Source organism: Cetorhinus maximus, chromosome 20 (genome assembly GCF_964194155.1).
Source record: "Cetorhinus maximus chromosome 20, sCetMax3.hap1.1, whole genome shotgun sequence".
NCBI classification, from domain to species: domain Eukaryota; kingdom Metazoa; phylum Chordata; class Chondrichthyes; order Lamniformes; family Cetorhinidae; genus Cetorhinus; species Cetorhinus maximus.
In genome coordinates, this window is record NC_135898.1 from 78,359,253 (window position 1) to 78,381,553 (window position 22,301).

At 43.5% G+C, this 22,301-nt stretch overlaps 1 protein-coding gene across 2 annotated transcripts in view; it reads right to left on the minus strand.

Annotated features, from left to right (window-relative positions):
- Window positions 1-22,301, minus strand: part of sh3pxd2aa (SH3 and PX domains 2Aa) — a 507,011-nt gene that overhangs the window by 18,919 nt on the left and 465,791 nt on the right. For both annotated transcript variants that reach the window (XM_078564963.1, XM_078564962.1), the window contains one exon: window positions 8,719-9,068. In XM_078564963.1, the coding sequence (XP_078421089.1) occupies window positions 8,719-9,068 (350 nt within the window). The remainder of the gene's footprint in view (window positions 1-8,718; window positions 9,069-22,301) is intronic.

The following is a 22,301-nucleotide window of genomic DNA, read 5'->3' on the forward strand; positions in this document are numbered from 1 at the left end:
AGGCAAGGTTTGATCAGGGATAGTCAGCATGGCTTTGTCAGACGGAGGTCATGCCTAACAAATTTGATTGAATTTTTTGAGGAGGTGACCAGGTGTGTAGTTGAGGGTGGTGCAGTTGATGTAGTTTATATAGTTTTCAGCAAAGCCTTTGACAAGGTCCCACCTGGGAGACTTATAAAGATGGCAAAGGCACATGGGATACAGGGTAATTTGATAAGGTGGATTCAAAATTGGCTTAGTTGTAGGAGGCATGGGGTGATGACAGAAGGATGCTTTAGTGACTGGAAGCCAGTGTCCAGTGGCATACCACAGGGATCTGTGCTCGGTCCTCTATTATTTATCATTTATATAAACGACATAGATGACTATGTAGGGGGTAGGATTAGTAAGCTTGCGGATGACACAAAGATTGGCCGGGTGGTTAACCGTGAGGTTGAGTGTCTTGGGCTACAGGAAGATAAAGACGGGATGGTCAAATGGGCAAATAAGTGGCAGATGGAATTTAACCCTGAAAAGTGTGAGGATGATACACTTTGGAAGGAGTAATTTGACAAGGAAGTATTCAATGAACGGCATGACACTAGGAAGTTCTGAGGAACAAAGGGACCTTGGCGTGTGTGTCCATTGATCTCTGAAGGCAGAGGGGCATGTTAGTGGGGTGGTGAAAAATATGGGACACTTGCCTTTATCAATCGAGGCATAGATTACAAAAGTAGGGAGGTTATGTTGGAGTTGTTTAGAACCTTGGTGAGGCCACAGCTGGAGTAGTGTGCTGTTCTGGTCGCCACATTATAGGGAGGATGTGATTACACTGGAGGGGTTGCAGAGGAGATTCACCAGGATGTTGCCTGGTATGAAACATTTAAGTTATGAAGAGATGTTGGATAGACTTGAGTTGTTTTCGTCGGAGCAGAGAAGACTGAAGGGCGACCTGATCGAGGTGTGCAAGATTATGAGGGGCATGGAGAGGGTGGATAGACAGCAGCTGTTCCCCTTAGTTGAAGGGTCAGTCACAAGGGGGTATAAGTTCAAGGTGAGGGGCAGGAAATTTAGGGGGGATGTGAGGAAAAACTTTTTTATCCAGAGGGTGGTGACGGTCTGGAATGCTCTGCCTGGGAGGGTGGTGGAGGCAGATTGCTTCACATCTTTAAAAAGTACCTGGATGAGCACTTGGCACGTCATAACATTCAAGGCTATTGGCCAAGTGCTGGTAAATGGTATTAGGTAGGTAGGTCAGGTGTTTCTCATGTGTCGATGGGCCGAAGGGCCTCTTCTGCACTGTGATTCTGTGATTTATAATGGATTTGATCTCAGACTTGAGACCCTAATTTCTGTTACGAACAGGGGACGGAGGCTAAGCTGAACTCATTAATTTTTCTCACCATTTGTCTGTAGGCAGAGGTGTTTTAATTTTTGAAATGGGCTGTGGCGTGTTTCCCCAAATGCTTGGTTTGCAAGATCAATTTTTAAAGTGACTCGCAGCAAACTCTCTTTCGGGTTCAATCAGAAGTATAGTTTTTTCACACATGCAAATGCGGGGAATGGTCGCAACTGCATACATACACACAAGCACACAATGTGAAGATAGGAAGGAGGAGTATTTACAAGTATGAGTAACTTAAAAGAAAAAGCACTTTTGATGTGGATATCAGTTCAGCTTGCCAGAGTCCAGAAAGTCAGAGTCCAGTGAGGGTTCCTTCACGGAGAAGCTACAGTTTAGATAGCTGAAGCAAAATTTTGCAGAATTCCTTTTAAGTTGATGGTGAAGCAGTGGGATTAGGTTGGTCTCCAGAGACTGGGTCTGCTCGGAAGGCGATGGCAGAAATCCTCCAAAGATTCCACGAGGATAAGGGTTGAGCTTTTTGTCCAGCAACTGCTTTTGGAAATTTCCAGAAACTGCAGTCAATTTCTGAATCATGTGACCTATAGCAGCCATCTTTTGGTTCAGCAAAGTCCACTTTTTAATTAAGCAAAAAGGTAAGGCTTGATTTAACAGTTTATGATCTCTCTCATGTCTTAGGGACATGACAGGTTGTAAGAGCTTTTATAAGTGTACAAAAAGGAAGAAACCAGCTAAAGAAGTGGACCATTGTAATTCACAGAGACTACTTGCACTACATCAGGAACTACAATCGCTTTGAGAAGTGGCGTAAGAACATGTCTGTCCACCTATCACCCTGCTTCAGGGATGTACAGAATGGGGACAGTGTGACTGTGGGGGAGTGTCGGTGTCTCAGTAAAACTTTGCGTTTCAATGTCCTCAAGTTCACGAAAGCCTCAGGAGCCAAGAAACAGTTCCAGAAATTTTGAATATGTTTGTAAAGTAAATCAGCCACAATAAAGCTTTTGTGAACAGGAAAAAAAAGCTAAGACAGGAGAAATTATCACGGGGAATGAGAAAATGGCCAAGACATTGAACAAATGTTTTGTGCCTGCCTTCAAGTAGAAGAAACAAGTTTCATACCAGAAATAGATGGTAACATACGGGCTAAAAAGAATGAGGAAATTAAGGAAATTAATAGCAGCAAAGAAAGAGCATTGGAGAAACTTAAGGGACTAAAATCCAACAAATCCCTGGGACCTGATGGCCTACACCCTAGGCTTCTAAAAGAGATAGCTGCAAAGATAGTCAATGGACTGGTTATGATTTTCCAAAATTCCTTAGATTCGGGGATGGTTTCATCAGGTTGGAAGTTAGCAAATGTTACACAGCTTTTCAAGAAAGGAGGGAGAGGGAAAATAGTGAACTACTGGCCAGTTAGCCTAACATCAGCTGTTGGGAAAATGTTGCAATTCATTATTAAGGAAGTCTTAACAATGCACTTTACTAAATGGAAATCCTGTTTGTCAAATCGAGCTTTTTGAGGATGTAACTAGTAGGGTAGATAAAGGGGAACCAATACAGTATAGCTGGAATCCCAAAAGGCATTTGATAAGGTGCTGTACAAAATGTTAATAGGCAAGATAATAGGCTCATGGAGTTGGGGATAACATATTAGCATGGACAGAGAACTGGTTAATGGACAGGAAGCAGAGAGTGGGCATAAACAGGGCTTTTTCAAGTTGGCGAGCAGTGAATACTGGAGTGCTGCAAGGATCAGTGCTGAGGCCTCAGCTATTTACAATTCATATTAGTAATTTAGATGAAGAGACAGCAAGTAATGTATCTAAGTTTGCTGATGATACCAAGCTAGGTGGAAAGGTAAGCTGTGGGGAGGACACAGACGTTGTAAAGAGATATAGGGTGTAATTTTCCATGCCTGTTGGCGGCGGCCGTGTCTGGCAGTGTGAGCGGACAATATGGTGAGAAGGCCAAAAATCGATTTCACAATGTCATGAAACCAGTTTGCAATCGTCTGCCCGTCAATGGCAGGCCGCGTTTCCTGCTGTTGGACATTGGGAACTTCATAATACATCTGCATATCATTATAAGCCCAACCCACTGGAATCATCCCTCCATGCTGGATCATCTCAGTACGTCGGTTTGATTGCACACTGAATTGTTTCGCAACAGCATATATGAGGAGTACAAAACAAAAACAAAAATACCTGGAAAAACTCAGCAGGTCTGGCAGCATCTGTGGGAGGAGCACAGTTAACGTTTCGAGTCCGAATGACCCTTCAACAGAACTAAGTAAAAATAGAAAAGAGGTGAAATATAAGTTGGTTTAAGGGAGGCGGTGGGGTTGGGGGGGGGGGGGGGGGGGGGGGGGGGGGGGGGGGGGCTGGGACAAGAAGAGCTGGATAGAGGGCCAGTGATAGGTGGAGATAACTAAAAGATGACACAGACAAAAGGACAAAGAGGTGTTGAAGGGGGTGATATTATCTAAAGGAATGTGCTAATTAAGGGTAGAAAGCAGGACGAGCAAGGTACAGATAGCCCTAGTGGGGGTGGGGTGGGGGGAAGGGATCGAAATAGGCTAAAAGGTAGAGATAAAACAATGGATGGAAATACACTTAAAAATAATGGAAGTAGGTGGGAAAAGAAAAATCTATATAAATTATAGGAAAAAAACAAAGAGAGGGAAAAATCGGAAAGCGGGTGGGGATGGAGGAAAGAGTTCATGATCTAAATTGTTGAACTCAATATTCAGTCCGGAAGGCTGTAAAGTGCCTAGTCGGAAGATGAGGTGCTGTTCCTCCAGTTTGCATTGAGCTTCACTGGAACAATGCAGCAAGCCAAGGACGGACATGTAGGCATGAAAGCAGGCTGGAGTGTTGAAATGGCAAGCGACAGGGCGGTCTGGGTAATGCTTGCAGACAGACAAGTTCACCTTCATTGCTTTCCATTTCTCTCCTGGTGTTTGACAAGGTGTTACTAAAACCCGCTTTCACAGCCATATTTCCTTCCTCAGTAACTGTCTCCTTCTCCGACTTACCCCACGTGGATTTCAACTGAAGTTCCATCCCTCATGTTTCGAACCCACCCAGGGTTACAGGTATCTCCGGGACATACAACGCTCCTCGGACTGCTGTTCTCGTCGTATTCTGAGATCCACATTCAGTGCCATGCGCTGCCATATGAACACACTCGACCTCTCCCTCCAGCAGCACCGCCGCACACTTTTTCAAAGCTGCGCGTGCCCCCAGTTTCATTTTATTCTTCGTCCCGTCTGACGCCTCAACAAGAAACTTTGTCTCTTTCTTTCAGGTGCAAAGGAACGCAACCTCCAACAACTCATCGACACCAACACCCATCCAGGAACCTCCACTCTTGCCTATCCCTCTGTCCCCATCCCGTCTTCCAATCCCAGCCCCGGCCGTGTATTCACCATACCCCCTGACCTTCCCCTCTCCGACGCTGAACGTTCAGTGCTCAGCAAAGGACTTAGTTTCTTACCCTTACGCCCTCATCTCAATGAATTTCGGGCTCGGCACGATGCTGAACTCTTCTTCCGCCGCCTTCGTCTCCATGCTCACTTCTTTGGGCAGGAGTCCTCTCCCCGTTCAACGGATCCTTTTACCCACCTCCAATATTTTCCCTCCACCTGGACCCCTCCCTCTGGATTCTTACCTTCTCTTGATCTTAGTCACATTAGTCGTCTCAATTTCTCTGCTCCTCTCACCCACTCTAACCTGTCTCTCTCTGAACTTGCTGCACTCTGTTCTCTCAGGTCCAACCCTGACATTGTCATCAAATCCACTGACAAGTGTGGTGCTGTTGTTGTCTGGCGCTCTGACCTCTACCTCGCAGAGGCTGACCGTCAACTCGCAGACACTTCCTCCTACCTCTCCCTGGACCATGACCCCACCACAGAACATCAAGTCATTGTTTCCAGGACTGTTACTGACCTCATCTCCCCTGGAGATCTTCCTTCCACAGCTTCCAACCTGATAGTCTCCCAACCTCGGACGGCCCGCTTCTACCTCCTACCCAAAATCCACAAACAGGACTTTTCCGGCAGACCGATCGTGTCAGCCTGTTCCTGCCCCACAGAACTAATTTCTTGCTATCTTCACTCCATTCTCTCTCCCCTTGTCCAGTCCCTTCCCACCTACACCTGTGATTCTTCTGACACCCTACATCATATCAACAATTTCCAGTTCCCTGGCCCCAAACGCCTCCTCTTCACCATAGACGTCCAATCCCTCTACACCTCCATCCCCCACCAGGATGGTCTGATGGCTTTCCGCTTCTTCCTCGAACAGAGGCCCGAACAATCCCCATCCACCACTACTCTCCTCCGTCTGGCTGAACTTGTTCTCACACTGAACAATTTCTCCTTAAACTCCTCTCACTTCCTCCAAATAAAAGGTGTGGCTATGGGTACCCGCATGGGCCCCAGCTATGCCTGTCTCTTTTTGGGGTACGTGGAACATTCCTTGTTCCAGTCCTACTCCAGTCCCCTCCCACGACTCTTTCTCCGGTACCTCGATGATTACTTCAGTGCTTCTTCATGCTCTCGTCTGGACCTGGAAAATTTTATTAATTTTGCTTCCAATTTCCACCCGTCCATCATTTTCATATGGTCCATCTCTGACACTTCCCTTCCCTTCCTTGACCTCTCTGTCTCAATTTCTGGTGATAGACTGTCCACCAATATCTTACAAACCTACGGACTCCCACAGCTACCTCAACTACAGCTCCTCACACCCCGCTTCCTGCAAGGACTCCATCCCATTCTCTCAGTTCCTTCGCCTCCGTCGCATCTGTTCTGATGATGCCACTTTCAAAAACAGTTCCTCTGACATGTCCTCCTTCTTCCTTAACCGAGGTTTTCCATCCACGGTCGTTAACAGGGCCCTCAACCGTGTCCAGCCCATTTTCCGCGCATCCGCCCGCACACCTTCTTCTCCCTCCCAGAAACATGATAGGGTCCCCCTTGTCCTCACTTATCACCCCACCAGCCTCCGCATTCAAAGGATCATCCTCCGCCATTTCCGCCAACTCCAGCCCTCTATCCAGCTCTTCTTGTCCCACACCACCCCCCACCCCTTAAACCAACTTATATTTCATCTCTTTTCTATTTTTACTTAGTTCTGTTGAAGGGTCATTCGGACTCGAAATGTTAACTGTGCTCCTCTCCACAGATGCTGCCAGACCTGTTGAGTTTTTCCAGGTATTTCTGTTTTTGTTTTGGATTTCCAGCATCCGCAGTTTTTTGCTTTTATATACGGAGTGCACCTGGCGAGCTGTACTTTGAGGTGAACTCAGAGGTGAGTGCGCAGTAATGTGGTGTAGAGCTCACAAGGGTTGTCTGTCGGACTTCAAGGTTGAGGTACCACGCATTCAGGCGAGGGCACAGGCAAGTCCTTTTTACTGGCTGGCTGGCAGACAGACAGTGCAGTGCAGTGCCAAGGCAAGGGCTGCCCTGTGGTTTAGGCGAGTCTGGGGGGGGCAAGAGCTGCCCTGTGGTTGGTGGTAATGCACAAGTGGGGTTTGGAGGAGGGAAGCGGCCACACATTAGGAAAACTGTGTATAAAGTGACCATTCCTTTGCAGCTGAGACAGTTCAGACACAGCCACATAGACATGCTTGGAGTTGGACCTCCAGCTTATCTGTCCAGTCAAGCAACTCAGAAGCATAAAAGTGCTACCAAGTGCTCCAGAGCTTTTCACCCCTCAGGCATAGACTGCAAGGTAATGTTACCTTTCCTAATATCTTCTTATGTAGCTCAGTGTCAATTTTATTCTATAGCACTCCTGTGAAATGCCTTGGGATGTGTTATTATGTTAAAAGTGATATATCTGTGCAAGTAGCTATTGTTGTTACTAATTTTACTATTCTCTACTTTTCTATCTAATCTGTGTCATAACCTTACCATGCCAATTTAAAACCTACTCCTGTGTCCAAAGCATCCTTCTTGAAAGCAAGCTGATAACAATCTAATTCAAGTGAAGTTAATCCTGTCTGAACAGTTTTCTCCAACCCATAAATGCTCTCAGCTTCCCAATCATATATGTGCTTCCTTCTTTCACCATCTGCCAATCCAGTCATTTAGATACCACAACCTCAGGACTTTTCCCAGTCTCACACTATAGTGCTAGAGAAATTATATTCGTGAGTTCATAAAAGTTGCCCTCCTATTGAGACCCTTAGTCCCCACTCCAAAAGTTCACTGCTCTCTAATTGAGTCATCAACAATAGTTGGGCCCCCAAAATAATGCCCACTGGGTATTAAGAGTAAGAGAACCAAGCTTTTATAATAGCAGGGCTGCAGAAACAGCTGTGCTAAGGAACTGAAATAGTGGCCAGAATTTTTCCGTTGGCGATTTGGGGGCAGGGTCAAAACAAAAACAAAAACAGAATTACCTGGAAAAACTCAGCAGGTCTGGCAGCATCGGTGGAGAAGAAAAGAGTTGACGTTTCGAGTCCAATGACCCTTCAGGGCCTGCTTGCTTACACGAAAATGACGCGGGATGACGTCGGGAGGAACCCCCGACGTCATCCCGCCCCATTTAAATATTCAGGAACTCTTTCGAGTTATCAACAGTCACAGATTGCAACTCTTTCGAGTACAATCACAGTTCTTGGTTTCCGGGAGTGGGACATGAACCCACAACCCTCTGATTCAAAGGCGAGGGTGCTATGAACTGAGCCACAGCTGAAAGCGGACGGACAGCGAAATCAGCTGTCTGCCCGCCGACCTATCAATGGCCAATTGAGGCCATTGACAGGATAATTAACCCAATTAAAGGACCTGCCCATCCAACCTTAAAGCTGGTGGGCCGGCCAGGAGCCCCAGTGGGCTTCTGAAAAAACATAAAACCTCATCCACTGGTGGGATGAGGTTTCATGTCTGTTTTTAAAAACTTTAATAAACCTTATGTAATATTTATTAACATGTCCCATCTCGTGTGACATTGTTACATGAGGGGGACATGTTAATAATTTTTTTATTTTGCTATTTTTTAGGTTTATTAAACTTTCAGCGCTCTCCCTGAGACAGCACTGAGACAGCGCGCATGCATGAAAGAGCACACTTTGACAGTTGGGGAATCCCACCCCCCTCCGCACAGTAAGTGCATAGCGTTTCCTGTTGGGCAGGCCACTGGGTGGGCCTTCATTGGCTCGCCCACTCAAAATGGCGGCGGGGCCCGTTTCGGCGGCGGAGTTCAGCTGCCAGCCCACCGCTGAGCCAGTGGGGCCCAACCGCCCGTCGAGGGCTAAATTCTGCCCAGTGAGTGCAAGATTTTAGCTCAGGAAATTGGAAAATTGTAAATATTTTTGAATGCTGGAGTTATGTTTCATAAAGAGAAATCCTTTCAATCACTTACCTATCTCTGCTCTCTGTGGGGCGACTCTGGCAACAGCTGGGGACCCCGGTGCTCCTCGGCTGAGTTTATTTTCTGGTGTCGTCAATACAGTTGCATTACCATTGGTCTGTTCACAAAACAGCGGAAGGCTGATTTCCTTTGCAGTTAGCGGAGGATGGTCATAAAGGTTGGATTCATTCTCTGTCTGAACATCCTTTTCACTGCATGTTTTCTTGTTCAGTAGGTTACTTATCTCCATTATGTTTCCAATTATCTCCACTGGCCCAGTAAGAGGCTTTTTCCTCACAGCAAGTTCATCCTTGACTTTTCTTAAGTAAGATGCTGGTGCCCATCCCTCTTTCCCTTGATATCTGAAAAAAGATGATTTACAAACTGATCAATTACTGTAAATAGCAAGCCTTAAACAACCAGTGACACAGAACTGTTCTGAGATATACTGTACTGTAGCTGAATATAATATCCATTCAATCTAAAATTGTGCCTCTTGCCAAGCAATGTAAAATCACGGAATCTTTACAGTGCAGAAGGAGGCCATTCGGCCCATCGAGTCTGCACTGGCTCGCTGAAAGAGCACTCTACCTAATCCCACTCCTCTGCCTTATCCTCGTAACCATGCACATTCATTCTTCTCAGATAGCAATCCAATTTGCATACCTTGATCGAACCTGCCTCCACCATCCTTTCAGGAAGTTCGTTCCAGACTCCAATTACCCTTTGGGTGAAAAAACTTTTCTTCACATCATTTCTACTCCTTTTACCCATTATTTGAATCGGGGCCCTATAGTTCTTTTCTTTAATACATATTCATTCATGGGATGTGGGCATCACTGGCTAGGGCAGAATTTATTGCCCATCCCTAACTGCCCTTGTTCAGAATTTAAATTCCACCATCTGCCGTGGTGGGATTCGAACCTGCGTCCCCAAAGAATTACCCTGAGTCTCTGGATTACTAGTCCAGTGACAATACCACTACACCACCCTTGACGTACTCTAGAGTGGGAACAGTTTCTCACTATTTACTCTGTCAATCCCCGTCGGGATCTTGAATACCTTTATCAAGTCTCCTCTCAGCCTTCTTTTCTCCAAGGAAAACCTCTCCAATCTATCCTTATAGCTACAGTTCTTCATCCCTGGAATCATTCTTGTGAATCTCCTCTGTACTTTCTCCAGTGCCTTCACATCCTTCCTCAAATATGGCGCCCAGAACAGGACGCAGTACTCCAGATGAGGCGTAATTAGTGACTTATACAAGTTCAGCATGATCTCCTTACTCTTGTACTTAATGCTCCTATTAATAAAGCCTAAGATACTATATGCTTTATTAACTGCTCTCTCAACAGCCATCTTCAATGACTTATGTACATATACACCAAGGTCCCTTTGTTCCTGCACCTCCTTTAGAGTTTCTCCCTTTATTTTATACTGTCTCTCCTCGTTCTTCCTCCCAAAATGAATCACTTCACACTTCTCTGCATTGAATTTCATCTGCCATTTGTCTGCCCAATTCACCAATATGTCCATGTCCTTTTGAAGTTCAAGACTGTCCTCATCACAGTTGACAACACTGCCAATCTTCGTATCATCCGCAATTTTTGAAATCATGCCCTGCACGCCACAATCTAGGCATTAATATACCTCAGGAAGAGTAAGGATCCCAACACTGACCCCCTGGGGAACTCCACTACAGACCTTCCTCCAATGTCAAAAACAACCATTTATCACTACCCTCTGTTTCCTGTCACTCAGCCAATTTCTTATCCAAGTGCCTACTTTCCCTTTTATTCCATGAACTAGAATTTTGCTCACAAGTCTATTGTGTGGCACATCAACAGCATTGCCCTTATCAACCTTCTCTGTTACCTCCTCAAAAAACGCCAGCAGGTAGGTTAAAAATGATTTTCCCTTAATGAATCCATGCTGGCTTTCCTTGATTATCCCGCACCTGTCCAAGTGACTATTGATTTTATCCTGAACTATAGCTTCCAGAAGTTTCCCTACCACTGAGGTCAAACTGACTGGTCTTTAGTTGCCGGCATTATCCTTGCACCCCTTTTTGAACAAGGGTATAACGTTCACAATTCTCCAGCCCTCCAGTACCTCCCCTGTGTCTAAGGAAGACTGGAAGATTATCACCAGTGCCTCCGAAATTTACAATCTCACCTCCCTCAGTATTCCAGAATGCATCTCATCCGGTCCTGGTACCTTATCGAATTTAAGTAAAGATAAAATCATCCCATCGAAGTTGGCTTTCCCTCAATTAATTATCCCTGCTCTGGATTGCTCCTTGTCCTTCTCTATGGCCAACTTAAACCTTATGATATAATGATCACTGTCCCCTAAATGCTCTCCCGCTTATTTAATCCACTTGGGCCAACTCATTCTCCAGAACCAGGTCTAATAGTGCCTGCCCTCTCGTTAGGCTGGAAACATACTGCTGCAGAAAATTATCTTGAACACACTCCAGGAACTCTTGATCTTCTTGTCCCTTTGTACTATTCCTATCCCAGTCTGCATTAGGATAATTGAAGTCTCCCAGTATGATTACTTTATAATTCTTGCACCTCTCTGTAATTTCTTTGCAAATTTGTTTCTGTACATCCCTTCCACTAGTTGGTGCTCTATATACTACATCAATCAATGTTATTGCATCTTTTTCATTTGTTACCTCTAGCCAGAGAGATTCTGTCCTTGACGCCTGTGGAACTTCTTCTCTCTCCAGTACTGTAGTGCCATCTTTAATCAATACTGCCACTACCACTCCTCCCCCACCTTTTCTTCCTTTCCTGTCTCTCCTTAAAGCCTTGTACCCAGGAATATTTAACACCGAGTCACACCCATCTTTGAGCCAGGTCTCTGTTATAGTAATAATATCATAATTCCATTTGTCAACCTGTGCCTATAGTTCACCAATCTTGTTAACCACACTCTGTGCATTCACATACATGTTACCTCTCAAAGAATTCCAATAAATTTGTTAGACACGATTTCCCTTTCATGAAGCCTTGCTGACTCTGCTTGATTATATTATGTATTTCTAAATGCTCTGCTATTACATCCTTTGTAATAGACTCTAACATTTTCCCAATCACAGATGTTACGCTAACTGACCTATAGTTACCTGATTTTTGTCTCCCTCCCTCTTTGAATAAGGGTGTTACATAGCCTTTCTCCAATCCTCTGAGGCTTTTCCAAAATCTATGGATTCTTGGAAGATTGCTACCAGTGCATCCACTATCTCTGTAGCTACTTCCTTTAATATCCTAGGATGCAACTCATCAGGTCCAGGAGGCTTATTGGCCTTTAGCCCCCATTAGTTTCCCTAGTACTTTTTCTCTAGTGATAGTTATTGTATTTATTTCCTCCCCCATTTTTGACCCTTGATTATTTAATATTTTTGGTATCTTACACAGTGAAGACTGAAGCAAAGTATTTATTCAACTTGTCTGCCATTTCCTGGTTTCCCATTATTATTTCTCCAGCCTCATTCTCTAAGGGGCTTATGTTCACTTGGGCCTCTCTCTTCCTTTTTATATATTTAAAGAAGAAATATATTTTAAAGAAATATATTTTATATATTTTACTTGCTAGTTTACCCACAAAATTTATTTTCTCCCTCTTTATTATCTGTCAGGTGGCCTACAGACTACTCCTGCCAAGGTGTTCTTCCCCTTGTTATTTCTTACCTCCACCCATATGGATTCTACATCTTCAGAGCCAAGATCCTTTCTTGCTATCGTACTCATTCCATCTCGTACTAACAAAGCTAATGCACCACCGTTTCCTTCCTGCCTGTCCTTTCGAGAAGTCACATACCCTTGAATATTTAGTTCCCAACTTTGATCTCATTGTAACCACATCTCTGTAATGCAGTAAGATGAGACCCATCCTCTATTAGTGCCATTAATTCAATTATTTTGATCCAAATACTACGTGCATTTAAGTGAAGGGTCCTTAATTTTGCCTTTTTACTATTTTTCCCCCCCCTTTGACCCTATTTGCTGCTGTTTTTTTATGTTTGTACACTCAGCCCCTTCCTGTCACACTCTGGGTATCATTAACTAAATAGCTGCCCTGCAAGGCTTTTGCTTTGTAAGCCTATGTATCCCCTTTCCAGAACCTTGGACATAAGACACTAACTCTAAGACACTTGTTAGACCTCAGCTGGAATACTGTGTACAGTTCTGGGCACCATATTATAGGAAGGATGTGAACACTGGAGTACAGAAGAGGTTTGAAGAGGTTCTTACAGAACAAGAATGGTTCCAGGGATGAGAAACTTCAGCTAAGAGCATAGATTGGAGAGACTGGGACTGTTCTCCTTGGAGAGAAGAAGGCTGAGAGGAGATTTGATAGAGATGTTCAAAATCATCAAGGGGCTGGACAGGGTAGATAGGGAGAAGCTGTTCCCACTCGTAAAATGATCAAGAACGAGGGGGCACAGATTCAAAGTGATTTGTAAAAGAAGCAAATGTGACGTGAGAAAAAACTTTTTCAATAATGAGTGGTTCAGGTCTGGAATACGCTGCCTGGAAGTGTGGTGGAGGCAGGTTCAATCAAGGCATTCAAGAGGACAACATTGATTATTTGAATAGAAACAATGTGCAAGGGTACGGGGAAAAGGCAGGGCACTAGATCATAATGCTCATTTGGAGAGCTGGTGCAGACATAATGGGCCAAATGGCCTCCTTCTGTGCCGTTAAGATTCTGTGATTGTGTGAAACTGTTGGCACTGGAGCAGGGGTCCAGTCTGCTGTCTCCATCTCTGAATAAAATTATACCATGTCAGGGAGATATGATAATTTCCATAATGGTATTGAATTTATTGTAAAATAGAGTAATAGTGGGATGTGCCTGTGCGTGAGTGAGAGACTTAACTGAATGAGAAGCAGCTAGTCTGGGTGCTTTAGTGTAAGAAGTGAGGGTTGAAATGTTAATTCGGTAAACATGGGAAGTTTGAGAATGTGAAGTGTAAAGGGAACATTTGCATTTTTAAACAAACTATAGTGGCTTGAATTCAAAGGAGGGTGTGTAATGTATACATAGCCAGCAGAAGTAGTGAGAAATAGTGTGTTTATTTATTTTTCCCAAAGATTACTGGTGGAATTGGTACTATGATAGATTTTTTATTAGTAGAGAGGTAAAGTTCAAAAGGCATCGTGAAACAATGGGAATCTGCATTCAAAGAGGAAAATATATATAAAGGAGAGAAGACTGTTTGTAAGGGAGTCAGTTTAAGATCCAACAAGTGTGAAAAAGCCTGCAACCTGTATGTACCAAACTGCTGCCTCCAGGGATTGAAGTGAAGGAAACTCACTTTGAATCCGACTGTTCAGGGTATCATTTACTTTGCCTGGATTTTTAAAAATCTATTGGCGGGATTTTCCGCACCCGCTCGCCTCCGCGATCTTGCGGTTCCGCTGCAAGTCAATGGGCTTCTGGCTGGGGCGCCGCCTCACCAGCGGCGGGTCCCACCCGTGACGGGGCCAGAAAATCCCAGCCTATGTGTCTTACTGTTGCCTTAACGTAAGTGCAACTGGGAGTTAGATTGATTAGGGGATTTAGAAGTTATCATAGTAGTAATTTGTAGACCTATGTACGTATTTAAAATCATTTCTCTTATTAATTTGGTTTTATAAAAACCTCTCAGACTTGGTGGTCTTATTACTGAATTCAAAGCCCACATCTCAAAACGTACAAATTGGAAATTAGTTATGACAGTTGTTTCAAGTTTCCCTCTGGGATTTGAACAGCTCAGCATTTACCATCTGCTGTGTCGTAACACCAACAGGCTGACATAACAGTGTTTGAGCGGGCATCTATTCAGCTTCCCTCTCCTACCTGCAGACACTCTCTCTCCCTCCTTCTCTCTATGTGTAATTTGTCCTTGGTATTTAGCTTTTCTCATCAGCAAGTTCCATGTTTGCTCGCCTCTCATCACAATATTCACCATCTTTAGCATCATTCAGACAAGAGGTAAGCTTGGATTTCAACAAGGCAATTATTCAAACAGGCATGTTTTTACAAGTGAAGAAGCACTGATTAATTGTGTATTTTCTTGGCTTTGCCTTTCAGGACTCAGGAGGGTGGGGGCGGGGAGCAAAAATGAAGCTGAGCACAGGGCCCCACCAACTGTAAATCCGCCACTGCTTCAAGAGGACTTGGACAGGCTAAGTGAATGGGCGAGAACATGGCAGAAGGAACATAATGTGAATAAGTGTGAAGTTATTCACTTTGGTAGAAAAAACAAAAACACAGAGTATTTCTTAAATAGTGAGAGGTTGGGAAGTGTTGATCTCCAAAGGAACCTTGGTGTCCTTGTTCATGAGTCACTGAAAGTTAGCATGCAGGTGCAGCAAGCAATTAGGAAGGCAAATGGTACATTGGCCTTCATTGCAAGAGGATTTGAGTGCAGGAGTAAAGATGTCTTGCTGCAGTTACATAGAGCCTTAGTGAGACCTCACCTGGAGTTTTGTGTACAGTTTTGGTGCCCTTATCTAAAGAAGGATTATTTGCCATAGAGGGAGTGCAACAGAGGTTCACCAGATTAATCCCTGGGATGGTGGGATTGTCCTATGAGGAGAGATTGGGACTGTACTTCCTGGCGTTTCGAAGAATGAGGGGTGACCTCATTGAAACTTACAAAATTCTTACAGGGCGTGGCAGGGTGGATGTAGATAGAATGTTTCCCCTGGCTGGTGAGCTTAAAACCAGGAGACATAATCTTAGGATAAGGGGTAGGCCATTTAAGACGGAGATGAGGAGGAATTTCTTCACTCAGAAGGTGATGAAGCTTTAGAATTCTCTACCCCAGAGGGCTGTAGAAGTTCAATCATTGAGTATGTTCAAGACAGAAATCAATAGATTTCTGAAGACTAATTACATCAAGGGATTATGGAGATAGGAAAGTGGAGTTGAGGTGGATGATCAACCATGATCTAACTGAATGGCTGAACAGGCTCAATGAGTTGAATGGCCTACTCCTGTTCCTATGTTTCTTTGTTATTTCCAGTACCTGGGTCGATGATGGGTGGGCTGTCCTGTTCTATTCTTATTTGACTTTTCTGTAGTGGTTTGATAAAATGGCTTGCTAGGCTATTTCAGGGGGCAATTAATAGTCAACCACATTACTGTGGGTCTGGAGTCACACATAGACTCCAACATCGAAAATATTCAAGGCTGAGATAGATTGATTTTTGACCTCTCGGGGAACCGAGGGAAATGGGGAGTGGGCTGGAAAGTGGAGTTTAGGCCAAAGATCAGCCAGAATCAGCAGACTCCAGGGGCCTTATGGTCTAGACCTGCTCCTATTCGTTATCTTCTAATGTTAATACCTACATGCAGACAGGGATTTAAGGTGATTGGAAAAAGCAAGAGTTGACATTAGGAAACAATATTTTTACTGTGAGTTGTGATCTGCAGTGTACTGCATGAAAGGGTGGTGGAAATCGATTCAACATTAAATTTCTAAAGGGAATTGGACAAATACTTGAAAGGAAAAATATTACAGGGTTATGGGTAAGGAGCTGGCTGACCCAAAACAGGCAGCGTAGACATGATGAGCCAAATGGCCACCTTCTGAGCTCTATTATTCTTTAATTTTAAAGTCCAAGGAGAATAAAAGTACAACTTTTTCTTACATAGAAATGACATTTTGGTTATTTTATGGGAATCTGGGCAGTCAGTTTTATTCATTAGACCTTAAAGTACAGCATGCTGAAATAACTGGAATCATCTTTAATTGGTCAAGTATGAAAGACAACAATTAGGTTGCAGGAACACCAAGGTAGAGATCACCAGGTGCTCTTAAGTGGGGCCCAGGGTTCAATGATCACAATATTTAGATTGTTTTGTTATCAGAACAATTAATTTAAATTTTAACCTCTGGAGCTAATTTTGAAAACCTATTGACTATAGATAGGTGGAGACTCAAGCTAATCAACTCTTTCAGACAATGAGTGACTCCAGGAGCTTGCTTCTGGAGTAGCAGAGCTCCAGACTTCTAAGTCTCAAAATATACCATTTAGCTTGGTAATAAATCCATTGTGAAAGTGAATGGAAAAAATCAGACGATATAATGTTGGTGAATGAGAGCAATTGAATCCAGTTGGTGTTAAATATTAAACTGCTATAAATTCCAAGGGTTTTGGAAAGGACTATCATGCTTCATTGCTGTTTTGTGATTTCTCCACAAGTGCCAAACGCAACATTATGCAATCCCTTTAACATGCCAAACGAATGAGAGCAGGTATAATCATACCTCCAGCCTAATCTGGCCCAAATAAAACAGGGTCATACTTGGATTAATTATGTGATAGGTCTAACGGCCGATTGACTGATTTCCTCGCTCACTCATGCCACATTGAATGGAGAGTCACAAAAAGGCAGTGTATCAGTAGTCTCTGTAGGAAGGGAGAGTAGCAGGCCACAGGAGACTCAGTCCATCCCAGCCCCCTAATGGAAACAGGCAGGGATGGGACAAAATGAAAATAGAGTCATAAGTTGCAGTTAAGACCCCAATGCAGAGATGGCTGAAAGGACCGGAAGACATATCTTCAACATGACAAAGAGTTCCTGAGAGACAACTGCAATAACAAGCTTCTGCCTTGGGAAGAGCTCGGGCTTGGCTGTTTGCACCATTTGAAGTCCGCCCTGCCTCCTGTAACCTGATAGTTCCTGACAATGCGTGGGTCCCGTTTGCCTCCAGGAAAATTGCTGATATTTGCCTCATTAGCGACTTCACTGCCTTCCTGCCGCCACTGCTGGTAAATTGCCGGTATCAGATGCAGCCTGCCCTGGGGAAAGCGGCCGGAGGCAGGATATCCCGCCCCACACTGCTGCAATAATTCCTCCTTAGGACTTTCACCAGCATGTAATGCACCTTGACCTTTTGTACTGTAATCTCCAACCTAGCGTTAGAACCAAATATTATTAATTATAATAATAGTAATCCTAACCCTTTGTTCCACGTGCCATCCAAAGGCGTCCATCTGAATGAGCCAGAGTGATGGACAAAGGCACCTTTTAGCTGTGAACCCCGATATTGAGAAAGGAATGCACCTTAATGAGGATTTAATAGTGTAGATAGATGAAGTAACAGGAAATGTACAGCAGCAGGAGAGAAACCTTGCTGTATATTCTTGCTTTCTGTGTATAATGAGGTAATTTGGCAGCATTCACCATTACTGTAATCAAAAGCAGAGACTCGGTTCAACTATTAACTGAGACAAATCTATCTGAGTTCTAAAAACAGAAGAATATTGTATTAGTGGTGATAACTCCTTAAATGCGCAACCCACAGTTGGTTACCTTCCAACTACCTAAATCAACGTGCCAGACAGTCTGAATAAAAGTTGAATGAATACAAAGATGTTACAGCACAATTCAAACTGTTTTTTTCTGAAAATCAGACAAGTGAACAAACAAAACTTCACTGTGGCCCAAACCAAGCTTTGCTTTTGCAGAAGTAAATGCAGGCGACGAACAGACAAACAGGTTATGGAGTGAAATACCCAAGTGTCTGCAAGTCACTTCCTGCCATCTGCTTTCCAGCTCTGAAATTCTGGAATTACTCCAGAGGGGAATAGTGAGAAAAGGAGACAGGAAATGAGGAATCTGCTGACAAAAGCATTCTGGGAGATATGTTGGATGTATTTCAGTAAAAGGCAGGAAGACTGGCTGTTGAGCCCAGATATCAAAGAGCACAAATTCCCTCAGTGCACATTTAATACAGATATTACAGCTCAAAGAACAACAAAAGCAAAACTCAGGAATAGCAAGCAGCGACTGTGCCTGCACAGTAATCAGAATATAAGGCCTCACCAAAAAATTACAATTAGATTTCATGTGGTGAAGCATTTTATGATCAAATTTGTCAAGAAATGTTTCAACTTTTCTTCATTGCATTACTGATGGTTTTAAACTGATAATCCATTGTTAACATCTCCCTACCAAGAGTATTAATCTTTGTAGTCACTATCAAAACTGAAAACCTCTATTAAATGTCATCTGCACCAGAGAGATAGGTCCAGTATCTCAAATCTCTTATTATAGTTTCCCAGCCCTGGCATCATCCTAGTAAATCTCAACTGTGTGCTCTTTAAGGCTTTAAATAAGCAACAAAATAGAGCTGGAGGGTAACTGGAATACATGACCAGGAATGATTACTCAAATAAAATGAAGTGGAGAGAAAACAAAAGGATATGTAGGGTTACAGGGAGAAGGTGGGAGAATGGAACTAGGTGAGTTGCTCATTTGGAGAGCCAGTGCAGACGTAATGTGCCTGTGAGAATGGATTTAATTATTTATTGTCAAATTCTGTAAAAAAAAAGGCTGGATGTCTGTGTGTGTGTGTGTGTGTGTGTTTTAATTAAGCTGGGCAAGAGGTTGATAGGAGTTGGGTTGTCTGGGGGTTTGGAAATATGAAAAGGATAGAGGTGTTAAGTCGAGGCAGAAGTAAATAGGTTAGATCTAACATTTGCATTTTTTAGATAAGTTGAGAGGTTGGTTGAATTTCAAGGGGGAGTCAGAGGTCCAAAGGAAAATGTTTGCACCTTGCAGGAGCTCATGAGTAAATAGTAGTGGTGATATGTTTTTGTTGACAAGATGAAAACATGAAATATCTTACATTTGGAAGGGTTTGAGTTTCAACGAGGTGTGTGAGCACAATGGGACTGAGGTGAAAGGGAAAAGTGGTATATTAGAGTTACCATGGATAGCTGTTGAGGTAGAGATGGCTGTATAGCTGTTAAGCTGGAAATGGCTGAAGATAGCTGGAGCTGTTTGAACTGTTGAGAAGTTTTGGGCTGCAGCAGGCAGTTTTAGTGAATTCCACCGTGGAGTGGAAGAGGGTAAAGGTCATGTGGTACACCTTTATTGAAGCTAAAGCAGTTTGCCTTGTGTAATATTTATGGATTTTATATTTAAACATCTATAAGAGAGTGTTGCCTGGAAAGAGTTTATTTATGGGTTTGACCAAGTGAGAGTTTTGGAGGAATGTTTTGTAAGACTAACCTTAATTGTGTAACTGTAATATTGTGTGCTTAAGTTTTCTTCTCTTTCTTGTTAATAAAACTTTTACTTTTAATTTTTAAAAAACCAAAGTGTTATTGGACTTCTTACAGCTGAGATCAGTAGGTGTTCTTCTTATTATCACAATACAAAAAAATAGATTGTGGCCCATAAGCCAAGTTTCCTTCTGGGATTTGGTTTGCGCAGCAATTAACACCGGCTGTGGTCATAACAGGCCAAATGGCCTCCTTCTGTGCCTTACCAGTTCTGTGATTCTGTGATCTAAAAGGTTACCCATTATTTCCCCATGATTTTTCTTTTCATTGACTTAAAAGGGATGATAAATTGGACAGGGTGTGTAATAGGCAACCAATCCGCTACCACCTGATTCATTATTCAACCAAAGTTGCATTTCATTCATATTGAATATAATTAAAGTACAGTTTCACAAGAATCAATCGCCCATACTATATATGTAAGCTTACATGGTATGCATTAGCAAGCTAAAGTCATTATGAGGAAAGATGGACTGCAGCAGGATTCATCCTATACTTACCTGATGACTACATACGAAGTTATAGAAGGGCACTTAGATAAATCAAGGTAATTTGGCAGAGTCAACATGATTTTGTGGGAGGGAAATCATGTTTAACTAACTTATTGTAGTTCTTTGTAGAAGTAACATGAGCTGTGGATAAAGGGGAACCGGTGGATGTACTATACTTAGATTTCCAAAAGGCATTTGATATGGTGCCACATCATTAGGGGAGGTGATGGTGTCGTGTTATTGTCACTATACCAGTAATCCAGAGACCCAGGATAATGTTCTGGAGACCTGGGTTTGAATCTTGCCATGGCAGATGGTGGAATTTGAATTTTATATGTAAAAAAATTCTGGAATTAAAAGTCTAATTATGACCACATTGTTGTAAAAACCCATCTGGTCCACTAATGGAAATCTGCTGTCCTTATCTGGTCTGGCTTACATGTGTCTCTAGACCCACAGCAATGTGGCTGGCTCTTAAATGGCCTCTGAACAAGGGCATTTCAAAAAGGAAATGGGGAGGGTACAGGCTCAACATGTTCCCTCTAAAGTGATAGGAAGGAGTAACAAGCCCAGAGAACCATGGATGACTAGAGATATTCAGGTTATGATGAGAAGGAAAAGAGAGGCTTTTAGCAGGTACAAGGGAAGCAAATCAGCAGAGGCATTAGTGGAGTACAGACAGTGCAGGGTGGAGCTTAAGAAAGCAATTAGGAGAGCAAAGAGGGGATATGAGAAAGCTCTGGCTGGTAAAAGTAGGGAAAATCCCAAGATATTCTATAAGTACATCAATGGGAAGAGGATAACCAGGGAAAGAGTAGGGCCCATTAGGGACCAAGGGGGCAATCTATGGCTGGAGCCAGAGGACATCGCTAGAGTGTTGAATGAATACTTCATGTCTGTCTTCACCCAAGAGAATGAGGATGAAGGTATCGAACTCGGGGAGAGAGACTGCGAGGTTCTTAAGCAAATTGATATAGGGAGTGACAAGGTGTTGGCAGGCTTATAAGTGGACAAATCTCCAGGTCCGGATGATTTGTGTCCCAGACTGCTGAGGGAGGCAAGGGAGGAGATCGCAAGCGCTCTGAGCCAAATTTTTAATTCCTCTCTGGCCACGGGGGAGGTGCCAGAGGATTGGAGAACAGCTAATGTGGTTCCGCTATTTAAGAAGGGTTGTAGAGATAAGCCAGGGAACTACAGTCCAGTGAGCCTCACGTCAGTGGTAGGGAAACTATTGGAGAAAGTTCTTAAGGCGAGTATCTGTCTCCCCTTGGAGAGGCAAGGTTTGATCAGGGATAGTCAGCATGGCTTTGTCAGAGGGAGGTCATGCCTAACAAATTTGATTGAATTTTTTGAGAAGGTGACCAGGTATGTAGATGAGGGTAGTGCAGTTGATGTAGTTTATATGGATTTCAGCAAAGCCTTTGATAAGGTCCCACCTGGGAGACTTATAAAGAAGGCAAAGGCACATGGGATACAGGGTAATTTGATAAGGTGGATTCAAAATTGGCTTAGTTGTAGGAGGCAGAGGGTGATGACAGAAGGCTGCTTTAGTGACTGGAAGCCAGTGTCCAGTGGCGCACCACAGGGATTTGTGCTCGGTCCTCTATTATTTGTCATTTATATAAACGACATAGATGACTATGTGGGGGGTAGGATTAGTAAGTTTGCGGATGACACAAAGATTGGCCGGGTGGTTAACAGTGGTGTTGAGTGTCTTAGGCTACAGGAAGATATAGACGGGATGGTCAAATGGGCAGATAAGTGGCAGGTGGAATTTAACCCTGAAAAGTGTGAGGTGATACACTTTGGAAGGAGTAATTTGACAAGGAAGTATTCAATGAATGGCATGGCACTAGGAAGTTCTGAGGAACGAAGGGGCCTTGGCGTGTGTACCCATAGATCTCTGAAGGCAGAGGGGCATGTTAGTGGGGTGGTGAAAAAGGCATATGGGACACTTGCCTTTATCAATCGAGGCATAGATTACAAAAGTAGAGAGGTCATGTTGGAGTTGTATAGAACCTTGGTGAGG